We start from the raw sequence: 13,379 nt of genomic DNA, 5'->3' as shown, positions 1-13,379 counted from the left end.
GTGTTTTTAAGGCAATCTAGGTATTAAATTCGTGAGTGGTAAATGTCACTTTTGCAGCCTTTTTTAAGGAAGAAAAGAGTTCTTCAATGAGTTTTATAAGACTTAAAATTACAGGAATTCAGCAATTAAACCTATTATATCAATACACAAAAGCTCCATGTCTATTAATATTTTGTCTTTTTTATTTCCCTGTAAAAGAGTTTGGCTATCTTAACTGCTATAATTGTACTTTGTAATATGGAGTAGGAAAAAAACTTACGTAAATCGAGTTTAACAGCTTACACCAATGAAATCATATTCTATTCAGTGACAATTTTCATCAAGAATCTTAACAATACTACATTTTTTGGGAGTGGGTGCCTGAGCTGCCGAACTTGCGCGAGTAGTCACGGAGAAAAACGAATGTGCACGAGTAACGCCGAGAATGACCGATGCTGTCAATGCCGATGCTATCCAATCCATGCTTTAGTACAGTATTATACCGAGCGAATTGGGAAGAAAACTTAGGTCAAAATTATTACAATCTTTCATATTTTTAAACTCCAAAAGTAAAGAATGTTTAAGTTTGTGTCAAATAACCTAGATTGTAATTATTAATTGAAATATTCCATACATAAAAGTGCAACCGGGACCAAATGTTGATAAAACGGGACAAATAAGCGTCCCGAGAGGATTTGTCGGGACGGACCAGTCCCCCTAAAACGGGACATCTGGTCACCTTAGCTATGGTACATAGTACATGTTAATTTTTCAATGCTTTACAAATTTTATTTTAACTTATAACTATAAGGATTCATTCTTGAAATTATCAGTTCAATTATAAAACCAAACTTTGTTTATTATGGGGGGAGTGAGGTAGAAGTGGCTAGGCGCCTGGCAGTAGGAAGGGGTAGAGGGAGTTTGTGGAGCCGGCCACTGGGGCCCGAGCTGGCTGTTCTGCTGTTGTATAGTACATACGTATTAAGTACATACGTAGTACATACGCACCTATAGTATTTAAATATAAACTAGCCTAGAATCTAGAATTAATACATTTTAAATTATTTAACTTTGTTTTTTGTAAAATATATATATTATTTTTTATCTTCAAATTATGATCTGCTGTAAAGTGATCTTCAATGGGAAAAAAAAGAAAAGAAAACGGGTAGCCCTGAGGGCCCGGGCCCTGTGACCAGCGTTGCACCAGCTCCACCCTTGTGGTAACCCCCATCCTGACCTGAAGAAAAGACAACTTGCTAATGTTACAACTGTAATTATTTTCCTCTTTGACTGAAAAATAAATTAAAAGTTCAGAAACTCTACAGTCTACAGTTATAATGACTGATTGTGTACTAAAGAGGGCCGTTTCATTAGATTAGTAGTTTATTCTTTTTATTCTTTACCTTGGTCGGATTGGCGTGGCTTGCAGTCAAGTAAGAAAACAGAGCATCGGCAGAGGTAAAGTTGTCAAAATCAAGTCTAAATTGTTCACCGATCTTTTCAGCTTTCTTTGCATCTGCTTTGCTACAAAGAAGTGTCTGAAAATGCACACGGTAAAAAAATCAACATAAATTCATTATGTAGCTTTATTATAGGTCTTTGAATTTTTACTCCTGTTTCAAATTGATAAAAATGACAGATTTATAAACATTTCTGTATCTTCAAAAAACCATTAGCCTATAGTTCTTCTACAGTTTACTAATATAATATCAATTCAATCAAGTGTAACCGATGATTCATATATAAATCACTACTACTATCTATCTATATATTAATAGGCAAGCATGTTTCTTTAAAACCTTTTTTCTCAGCTCGTGTACATCGTAGGGAAAATCTACGCATACCGTTGGAAAGTTATTTTCCTGTAGGTGTGCAGAATCCCTTTATAAATTTAAATAGGCTCAAAGATAAGCACAAAAAATGAGTTTAAAAATTTGAAAAAATTAACATGGATCTTATGCGTTGCTATGCTGGTTACGAAATAACAACGAAATATAAACAGAAAATCAAAACAAATGGAAGAAACTCCAATCACATGTTTTATTTACAGTGTGGGGTGAAAATAGATAAGTGAGTACATTACATATTTTTGGTCGAGTTTCGACCACAGGACGACCATCTTCTATCTATATATTAATAGGCAAGCATGTTTCTTTAAAACCTTTTTTCTCAGGTCGTGTGCATCGCAGAGAAAATCTACGCATACTGTTGGAAAGATATTTTCCTGTAGATGTGCAGAATGCCTCTAAAAATTAAAATAGGCTAACAAATAAGCACAAAAAATTAATTTGAAAACTTCAAAAAATTAACATGGAGCATATGGGTTGCCATGATGGTGACGAAATAACAACAAAATGTAAACAGAAATCAAAACAAATGGAAGAAATTCAAATCACATGTGTTATTTACAGTGTGGGGAGAAAATAGAGAAGTCTGTACATTAATTATTTTTGGTCGAGTTTCGACCACAGGACGACCACTAGTATCAATTAATTACACTCATTTGATAAACAAGACTGGAAGTTTATATAGTTGGACTATGACCCTTCCTGGGCAAAATCAAGAGGAGGCAGGTGGAAGGAACAGGTCAAGGCCCTGAATTCCAGGTGGAGTCATCGGTATTATATCAAGTAAGCCAAGTCATAATCCTTTTTAAAACCCTTTGGAGTTATTCATCATTGGGGTTTCAATTTCAAATTCACTAGACAATTTTATGATACCAAAAAATTTGATCACTCATTTTTGCAAAAGAAAAACACCTCTTATAAGAGACGGTAATAATGTTTTTTTATTTCATGGTGAAATAGCCTATGGATCACCAAATTTAAGCTAATATCGTTTGAATTATCTTGCTATATAAATAAATACAAATATTGTATTGGTAGTACACTACTACAATAGTTTCCAACTATTGAGTCCATATTCAAATGTGAACAAAAATCTCGTTGTCCATTGAGCCAACCCCTTGCACCGCCCTCAGAGGAACAACTAGTGGAATCACACCCCCACAGTCACGGCTCACCATCTAAGTTGGCTAGATCCACTAGAACCATTGAGAAATACGCATCATGGACACATAACTAAATTGGTTTACCTTATGGTTCCCAAGTTCTTGAAGATTGTAGATTATATGCTCAAGAATCTGCGGTAACCAATAGGTAAACCAATTTAATCGTTTTTGAAATTGGGAATAACACACAAATTATAGAACACGTAACATAAATATGTAAAATGAGTATTACGTTATGTGTATTTGTCCATGGATGTGCTATGTGTTTTCCTCCATTGGTAGAGACGGATGTACCCAACTGTAATGGACGACTAGATTTATTTGTAACACTTGAACATGGACTCTAGTACAGTAGTCCAAAACCATCGTGTACTACTAACAGTAAACCATTTCAGCCTAATGTTTTAAAGAACATAAAGTAAATCCACTTACCTTGACAATGAAGATGACAGTTTGTATTTTCTGCCATAGTGTTAGGGGAGTTCTCCTCTCCACAGCTATTTTCAGCATCTCTGGCGTTGAGACCTGATGTCCACAGACAGCCATTTCCAACACCCTCTGAGTTAGAGAGAGTTCCTCTCCAGCATCTCTTAATAATGTCTGATAACAAACAACATAGTAAATTGCTCTCAATACAATATGTATATTATTGATTGTAAATTTTCTTAAGACACCTGAAACTAGAACAAGCTGGGAAATAAATAAGTTGTGGAATAGGAAAAGTAAAATAAGATGGATGAGACTCTCAACAAATCACAATAGAAGGTTCTAAGTGAAAGTGAGAAACACTTAAAATATCAAAAGACAGACATATATAAACACTTCAGTTGATCAGTTGAAAAGAAATTAACGGAAAATTAGAAGAGTAATTAGAAATGAAGAGAGCAAATTACGGCTGGAAAGAATGAATAAGAAATATTGGACTGGAAAAAAGAATGAGATCTGAAAATAAAAAATATCGGTGGCTCATTGGATATAACGACTCTCAAAGATGTTTACAAATCAATTAGATGTTCTACTACTGTTGCTTCAAGCGATGAAAGAGTTATAGAGGTTGTATGGAACGAGGTAAAGCTTGGAGGGGAATAGTGGTGTGGCGGGGGAAGTGTCACTATGCGAGGCGACGATCGGCTCGTCTCCTACCCCCATCATGGATTTCCCCGCTTTAGGCTGATCCCGCCGAAAATCTCAGGCTTCACCTCGTTCCGCATGACCTCTACTCAATTTAAAGTGATTGTTCAAAAGCATCTAATTTCAAAGGTTAAATTATATTTCCGAGAAAGCTAAGTACATATATGCTTTGATGTATAACTCAACAATATTGAAGTATATACATTTCAAACATCCTAGTTTCTTCAAGAATAAGTTATGGATTTTCTACAAGTTGTTCAAAAATGTAATAAAGTTATACAGGATTCCTGCCTCTACTTACAGTATACATACTGAGAAGTGCGTGATGATGGGAGACTACTATTTTATTGTTGTTGTACCAAAGACGGTCTTGCACGCCGGCAAAGTATCGGATCATTACGAAGTCTGCACATCGTAGCCCCGTGGACTGTGTTAAAGGACTAGTGGCTCCAGGCAGAACTTCACTACAACCAGAGTCTGGCGTTAATAACCATTCATTATGAAATTATTTTTAATTTTAGAAAAGAGGGGGATACAGCTAGCTTACTTAACAAGAAGTACTTGTTAGTCACACAGAAGACCCAACAAATACACAATATTTCGTTTCAAAGGGGTGGGCTTTATTTGATCTCTTCTGTGTGTTCATGTAAGTATATGAGTGTTCAAAGTAAGCACCATTCTTCACAAGACACAAAATAAAATGAGAAGTGATAAGCTCTTTCCAAATTTTGGTTGTCTGTTGAATTAATATAAGTGGAGGCGCATTGGAATTCTTTACAAATCTCAGAGATAGAAATAACAATGTCATCAGAATGGGTGATCGTGGAAGAAATGCTAAAGAAGATCCAACAACAAAACAAGATCTAAGTGCCTCCCCTTCTTTCACTGTGTTATAAACCCTAGCAATTATAGCTCAATAACAGAGTCTAGAATCGACCCATCGTATGATCACCAACAACCTATAGCCTTGTATTTATGACAATGCCAAATGCATTAGTTATAAATAATCTCACTGGTATATAATCTAAATGTTGTATTATGGTACTTTTTAAAGAGCTTCCCCAACTACCAAGACACTAAAATCACTTTATAGTTACTGGTGTCCCCCAATAAAATCAAATAGCATAAAATCACTATTTCCTAATGTCTAGGGCCAGGAGAGGGAGCTGGTCTAGTGGTAGAGCACAGGACTTTGTCCTTCAGGGTCCTGGGTTCAAATCTCGCCAATCAACAATGGATTTGATCTAAGTGATAGTGCCAAATCCTGTAGGCCTAACCTACAAAGTCATATAAAAAACAATCCCTGGCTAAAGACTAGTAAAAAACGTCTAGGACTGACCCCGTGTTGGCAGTAGTCGTAGCATCTCCTGGCAAGAAAGCTGAGTCTAGCTCGTGAATGAGTTCTTCTTCTGACCAGGAGAGTAGAGAGGTCACAGGGCGACATTGCAGTAAGTAGATCACACCCTGTACATAGCTTGCTTGAAAACACAAGTCTCATATACATTTTTTATAAAAGACTGTAGTTGGTTAATTTTTAGCAGAAAATGAATGCAGAGTGTAGAATGGAATGAGATGGCAATTTTGGCTCTGTTACTGAATAAGATGTTTCTTTAGGTAGGACCATATTAGAACATTCATGGTTCTTAGGTTGTCTCGTTGTCTCACTGACACTATAGAACCAGAATCTTGTCCGATAAAAAAAAGTCTGAACCAACAAAACCTCTGTACGTTTATGTGCTAATAAACATGATTTGATTTGATTTGATTTGAACAATAGTTGACACAAAAGAAATCAAATAAAAACTAAAAAAATGTTTTGTCTTAATAACAACTACTAAGTTAGCTGTTAGGTACAAAAAAAAACCCCAAAAAAACGAGCAAGTAATAGTGCATTGAACTTTAGAGGAAGAGTATAGACCCGGACCGGTGAATACAAGTGCCGAGGTTATCATTGTCAAGTTACAGTGTCATTTACACATTGTTTTAGACACTCTGGGCTGAATTGTTGGTTAGGGAAGAAAAATATGGAGCTGTGAAGTTACAAGCAACCCCCTAGGAGAGTAGGGAATCGAGGTAATTCTGGTATTACCTCAATACCAAGAATTCAATACCAGAATTCTGGTATTCTGGCTTGTTTTGAATTGAATACAGTGCTTGTAATGCTTTGTGCCAATGTCTGTATATGTATGGATCAAAGGCAATAAAGATTCTTGATTCTTGATTCTTGTATATGAGCCAGGCATACTCTGGTTAGACCCAGTTTTTAGTCTAGTAGTTACCGTTATCGCAACCCTGTTATTCCACCAAGCCATTTGTAGGGTGAGCTATCTTGGCATTATTGTGATTCTATATCAGTCAGGTCAGGTGTGCAATTAATGAGAAATTAAATTGTCTGCGTCAGAGCTTAATGAGAAAGGCTTATTTGAAATAAACAGTGGATGGCTCCGGTAGGAAAGTTGACAATTTGGGTAGATTCTTTGTAAGTTGAATCTTAAATCATAATGTTGCCACTTCAAAGATAATTTTTGCTGAAGCCAAGTGAACTACATCGTTATAAGGACCTCACTACATATTGACCTTGTTGATCGCCCATTCTACATCTCTAGGCCAGCCAAACAGCTGTTGTAGACTGACTCCCAGCTGTGCCAATGCTATCACTTCAGCTCCACTTAGACATAACATGTCACTTTCATCTTCCTCCACAATCTCCTCTACACAGCTGCCTTCCTCTGAAACCATTTTTCATAAGTCACAAAATATACACGTAATAGCTTTCACTTACTACTTTACTGGTATAGTTGGATTCAATGATAATTTTGATTATTAGTAATACATTGACAAAAAAAAATATTTTTCACAATTACATCATTTTCATTTGATTTTAAATGGCATTCTACAGTAGACCCCCTCTTAACCGACCCTAATGGGACCGGACCTAGGTCGGATAATTCAAAAGGTCGGATAAAACGGGCAATCCCTAAAATCATAACATAATGAAGTGCTATTCATTTAGAATTATATAATCATTATATTGAAGTCATACTTGCACTTGCATTATTTATAAAATAAACTACTCTTATCTCCTTTTTCATATTGATAGAAATGTCACAAATAAACACAAAACACGGTTAAGTCAAATATGCCTACTTTCAGTGAATATATTATAATACTAGGCAAGAGTCAATAAAATTCCTACTTTAATAACTTTACTACTGTAGTGTATTAATTAATGCTTTCCAAATACATCGTAATACAGTACAGAACCTTTTGTCGTCATTAAAGATACAAGCGACCATTTTGTTACAAGACAGGACGTTTATTTATAGCCTCTCACTGGAGGTTCGAGGCACAAAAACTATCTTGACCTTGGAGTTGTTAACACCCCTTCCTTGCCCTCCCTACAAGTTGCGTTGTTTGTTTACTCCAGCGATAAGATAATCAGTTCTCAAAATTGTAACGCACTTTATGATCCGCACAGATAACATATCTGATCAGATGTGCTCGAGCTACGAACGATGATGACAAACTGACAATAGGCTATGCAATATTTTTTGTGATCAACACAAAATAACTTATTGTTAGTCATATCCTGTGGAGATAAGCGTATGGTTCAGTTTACATCGCCCAGCGTGGGAGCGGAAATGCCGATATTCCTAGAAAGCGGCGGTTAAACCGAGCTGCTCTCAAAGCAAGGTCGGTTAAAACAAACTGTATAATTTTACAATCAAAGGCGGATAATCCGATTATCGGTTAATACGAGGTCGGTTAAGTACGGGGGTCTACTGTATCAATAAAATGTTGATTGAAATTAAAAAATCTTCTGCAACGACGAAGGATTTATTTTAATTTTCATACCTGTAACAGTGAGTTTGCTGGTCTTCCGCCCCTTTATCGACATTTCTACTTGAAGCTGGGATTGGTTCTCACAGTTTACAATGACAGTGTCCGGCTCTACACTTCCTGACACCACAGTCTGTCAAAACATAAACAGGTTAAATTTTTTTTCTTTTTTTTTTAAAGAGGTTTGCGGCCTCTTTTAACCTTGCATTTGCCCGTCCACATGGACTAAGCTCCCGTGCGTGGATCATTTACAGCAAAGCAAGGAGTGAGCCGGTACAGTACAAAGGTGAACTGTACTGATAAATGTTATCAGCAGTGACCAGGATCCGAACCCACGACATCGCTGCCTTGGGCCCGAAGTCCGCGACGCTACCGACTGAGCCACCGACTCACTCAACTTACCCACACTTTAGTCTTTAGAACTTGATTTTAGTCGGAACTGTGCATAATTGTGTTTTTCATATCTCAAAAGAACAAATTGAAATCAAACTGCATTTACAATTTTAATTTACTGTCTAGTAATCACTTCAATGCGTTAGCACTACTGGTGCTTTGAAAATATCTCCAGTGTTGGGTCAACATAGCAGTAAGAAACCACTCATTGACTTATTTATTTGAATCTTCTTGAAAAGTTAAAACAGATTCAAATTGAGTTTATCACAATTTTGTTGATTGACACGTGTTTGCCTTTACTACAACACTAATTTTTCAATGTTGCTCTTATGTATTTCTAGAGTGTTGACCTCAACTCAATTTAATATGTTTTGGTTTATTTCTTTGTAATGTGTCTGAAATCCTGTTAATTGTAAAGGTGCTTGTATTAAATTATCATATTGTAAACAATTCAATGCCTGTAAAACATGAATTGAATCGTCAATTAAGAAAGGTTGCACTGTAAATTTTAATAGTGCATGAGTATATACTTTGTTGAATAGTTTGCTTATGCAAGTAAATGTTTCTATATTTAGTTACCCCTTCTAATTCTCACCTCTCCTAGTCCATAGTTGGCAGTTATGACCAACTGAGACGGATCTTTAGATACAGGGTGTCTAGTAAACATAACTCCTGCCACTTCAGCTTCAACCATCTCCTGTATAATAACTCCCATCAGACACTCCACAGGTAGTCCCATCTGCCTGCAACATTAGCAGGTTATTTATCAGTGCCGTCCTTTGAGTGGGGTGAGTGAAGCTGGTGCTGTGAGGCCTTACTCTAGCTAAAGTAAATGTTTCGGTTGGATGAAAATAATATAATAATGTTTAGATATATTATTAGATATACAACGAAAATACGTATCTGTTTATTTACACACAATGTTTCTGATTATTGTACAGTAAAAAAACCTTACGCACAAGATTCTCATTCGTATAAGATTATTGCAACCAAAAAAGTGCAAATGTAAAACATTGCTTGGTAGCAGTGGAAATTTGTTTTATAGGACACATCTAAACATTGAATAATAATTGTGTGTATTATTAAATGTTGGCGAAGTAAAACTTTAACAATATAAAACAATAATATAACAACATATATGATAAACTCAACAAAAAGTTAAGTATTTCTCATAATAAGTTTTCATGCTACACCCGTTTATAGGGACATAAAAGATGTTCAAGTTTGTAATTAGTTAGCCTTTTGTTAATTCTTTAAAACAGGATATTTTAGTAAAATGATTTTGATTAGTTAAAAATTCTTTTAGATATTGAAGGGACAAACAATTTACATATTATTGTTTGCCAAGTCCAATATCAAGAGAAGATAAGGTTCTTATCCTCACTTCCTGACCAGAGATACTCTAGATCACATGAAAACCATTAGCGTTCCATTATTGTTCAAATGTTTTGTATCATTATGTTTTGACAGTCCACAATTTTTTGCTTGAACTTTGTTTTTTTTCTCATTATGTTCTTACAATGCGTTTTTCTGGTAGTTTCGCTGAACTTTCCTAAAGTATTTTCTTTAAATGACATCAAATATGTTGGATGCTATGATGCAACTTCAGCTTCGACCTTTAGCTTCAAGAGTGAGGCGGATCCATTAACTTGGAAAATGTGTACCACTTTGTGTGAAAAACAACTTACAATATATGCTGGAATTGATTCAAACAACTCTTCGTGTTTGTGTGGGGATTATGTTGCCGAGCTGTCAACTGCGCTGGGAGACTCCCGGTGTGACGAATGCCACAAAGATCCCCTCCATTACTGCGGTGGTCAAGATGCTATGTCAGTGTATCAGTTGAGACTCAAGACTCAAACTCCGATAAAACTACTTCTGGCGACTAAACAAGGTATTGAATTTTTTAAGTATTTACGTTCAACTGATAACAATATTGAGCAAAAATCCTTCGTACAAGTTCTTCCACTCAGTAAAGGCGCTTCCTCCGTTGCATATGACAGTTTGAATCATGATATTTACTATGTGTCAGGAAACAAAATTTTCAAACTATCCTACATTGCTGTCCTCATGAAGTACTACCCACCAACAATATGGACTGAACCCGTTTGTAGTGAGGTGAGAGACATTTCTTTGGATTGGGTGCGAAAAAGGATTTTCTGGACTTGTTATTATTCTTCCAGTTACATCTACAACGCCAATCTTGACGGGTCAGATATTCGCAAAGCAAATTCCCACATCTCCAGTATCAAGTATGTGAGTGTAGAACCATTTGCACAACGCATATTTTACAATAGTGGAACTTTACTCTGTGTTTCCAACCATTCTCATGAATCATATGAAACTTTAAAGGAATACATGTTCAAAGAAGTACTACAGTTTGCAATCGATATTCAACGAGAAACTGTGGTACTTTCCTGTTAAAGGGAACATTCATTATTATCGATGATTTCTGTTCGATATATCGATATTTTTGTTTTACTTCACGATTGGTATTCCTTCTGTTTTAATATCTTCAAACGCATTTAAATTGCAAATTAAGAACTAACCTTGTTTAGGCAAAAATAATAGCCTATATATTGGATTAGGATATGAAGCTATTCTAAACTAACCTAACATAACTAACCAAACTTGCTGTATAGGCTAAGTTACCGTTTCAAAATTCCATTTGATAACAGAAAAGGCATATGGGGAATAGGCTATCAAACGGAATTTTGAAATGTTACAGCAAGTTTGGTTGGTTAGGTTAGTTTAGAACAGTTTCATTTCAATATAATATTTTTTAAATTGTTTGTTGATACTGAACAATATTTATTTACGGTATCCTATATCGTACTTATCAGCTGATATGTTTCAATTTGTTACTATCAATATATCGGATGGAAAACAAAAATATCGATATATCGAACAGAAATCATCGATAATAATGAATGTTCCCTTTAACAGGAAAGTACCGAAACTGTTTACGCTATCGGGTCTTTCAGTGCGAGTACAAAAAAATATCTGGTCAGTTTCAACTACAACTTCACAGTATTCAAGGTGCTTTACGGAGGTCCTGAACTAACCAACTCGTTTGCATTGGACGTAGTTAATGGAACAGTAATCTGGGGGTCTGCTGATAATAGAATCAAAAACGTCACTTTTTACAAAGGTTCAGTGTCTTCAGAGTATGACCTTAAGGACATAGAAGTTATATATTTCAGTACGGGCATAAACAACATCACCGCCATGAAGATATACACACCCGATGCACATTTGCCTAGTAAACGATATCTTTGTCAAGAGAAAAACTGTTCCCACAGCTGCATCCTGATTTCTCCACAACTTGTACACTGTTCATGCCCTGAATCAATGTTTCTCTCCAGTGATAGCAAAACTTGCATGGATGTTCCTGAGCAAGAATCTTGGTCTGAAGAGGATGTGAATGAAACTAAAACAGATCTCGCTGTGGAATTTTCGGAACTTCCTCCACTAACTGTGGATAATACAGAACTAACACCTGAGGATCGGGAAGCAGGGAAACATCCAGTTTACAACGTGATCATTGTGTGTGTTTTTGCCTGTCTCATAATTTTTACTTTGGTTCAACTGTATCTCTTAATGCTGATAAAAAAGTCAAACGGGAATTTCAGTATCAGATTCAGCAAACGTCCAGAATCAGAAGAACCGACCTATTCAGAACCAGGCAGAGGTATTTGCAATGTTTACTCATAGTAAGTCTTGTATAAAGTGAGCTGAGATATTAGTTTTGTTCATATTATTCTTTAAATTTGACAGGGACCTAATTATTTACTCATTGTAATCGTTTTTGTAATTTATATTGTTCAATCTAATCCACATTTGCCTTTATGTATGTATAACTTTTATAGGGTACAATAAAAGTTTAATACTTATTAGCAATCCGAAACAAGCATAATGTGGTTTGATAAAAATTATATGCCACGCTAATTTATGAAAAAGTGCTTTGAAACAGTCTGAACTATTTACAAAAATGTTCAATTTAAGATTCAGACAAACGCTATATTTACATTGTTGTAAGATTTTAGACCTTTATTGGTTTTATTGTATGAGATCAAGAACTCTTAACTAAATTGAAATTACCACATCTAGTAAGCTTATCAAATACAAAGTTGAAAAAAATACTATGACATTGGGGCTATCTTCAATAATTACTATCTGACGTTCCTTCTCCATATTATTTTGTTAATTATAATGGTGACTTTACTATAGTCTTTGCTTTGTAAAAAAAGGCCAGGATTTTGATTTGTAAAATGAAGGAATAGTAAAACTTACCTTGGAAGAAGTACAGGCATGCAATAGAACAAAGAATTAAATGTATGTATCTCCCTTACATAACTTTCTTTCTATACACTTGACAATGTCTCCAAAAGATACTAAATATTATGCGTTTTTTTTTATCTTTGTTCAACATTTAAACACAATGACAAACGGTCACTTTGGTTTCTTAATCTGCTTGTATGTTCCAAGAAAAAGTTTTGATTATTTTCTATTATGTTTTTAAATTATTACAAATAAATACACCAATATCTTATGGACAATTGCCTTTTGCTATTCACAATCACAATTCTATAATAGTAAAACGTAAAGGTATGTTTTACCAGACGATTCTGAAACAACTACGACGGATTTTCATGATTCTTATGTTGAAGGAAAGATAATTAATTTTGAGAGGAAGGGAATGTTGAATTAATTTTTATTTTTAATTTGAACTACGTTCTTTTTTATTGAAAAATGGACATCAAATGTTTAAAGCTGGTTTATACAGATAATATGCCAACTTCAAAATATCAAAAAGTCAATTGGTGTGAGTAACTACTTATAACCAGTGTGAAAATTAGCATCAAGTTCATTAATTTCACATAATGAATTAATTTTATTTATTTGTTGTGATGGTACACATTTTGTATAGTTACTTTTTAAATAAAAAATTAAATCTGCTGGATGTGACATGTGCTGGTTTTTATTATCTATAGCTGTCAGATCTATCCCAGGTGACATTTACATC

At 35.1% G+C, this 13,379-nt stretch overlaps 1 protein-coding gene across 1 annotated transcript; it reads right to left on the bottom strand.

The window, feature by feature from the left end:
- Positions 1-813: 813 nt before the first annotated feature.
- LOC128997441 (uncharacterized) lies at positions 814-9,092 on the bottom strand. The gene is made up of 8 exons (XM_054423079.1): positions 8,949-9,092; positions 7,976-8,093; positions 6,698-6,849; positions 5,460-5,584; positions 4,422-4,584; positions 3,422-3,589; positions 1,383-1,517; positions 814-939 (listed from the first exon to the last, which is right to left on the bottom strand). The coding sequence occupies exons 1-8, from the start codon at positions 9,090-9,092 to the stop codon at positions 814-816; spliced, it is 1,131 nt and encodes a 376-aa protein (XP_054279054.1).
- Between the last annotated feature and the right edge of the window lie 4,287 nt (positions 9,093-13,379).

This window comes from Macrosteles quadrilineatus, unplaced genomic scaffold, assembly GCF_028750875.1.
Source record: "Macrosteles quadrilineatus isolate MER2022 unplaced genomic scaffold, UCM_ALF_1.0 Scaffold_6__1_contigs__length_79288215, whole genome shotgun sequence".
Taxonomy (NCBI): Eukaryota; Metazoa; Arthropoda; class Insecta; order Hemiptera; family Cicadellidae; genus Macrosteles; species Macrosteles quadrilineatus.
Note: the sequence above shows the minus strand (reverse complement) of the source record. Positions and strands in the feature narration are given on the sequence as shown.

What these genes read in the sequence shown, in the direction of transcription:
- LOC128997441 (XM_054423079.1), bottom strand. Translation starts at nt 9,092, where the DNA reads ATGGGACTACCTGTGGAGTGTCTGATGGGAGTTATTATACAGGAGATG. An exon ending in CACTTCTCAGTATGTATACT is followed by an intron (nt 3,590 to 4,421) that starts GTAAGTAGAGGC and finishes GTTTGTTATCAG; the next exon opens with ACATTATTAAGAGATGCTGG. An exon ending in CTGTCATCTTCATTGTCAAG is followed by an intron (nt 1,518 to 3,421) that starts GTAAGTGGATTT and finishes GTGCATTTTCAG; the next exon opens with ACACTTCTTTGTAGCAAAGC.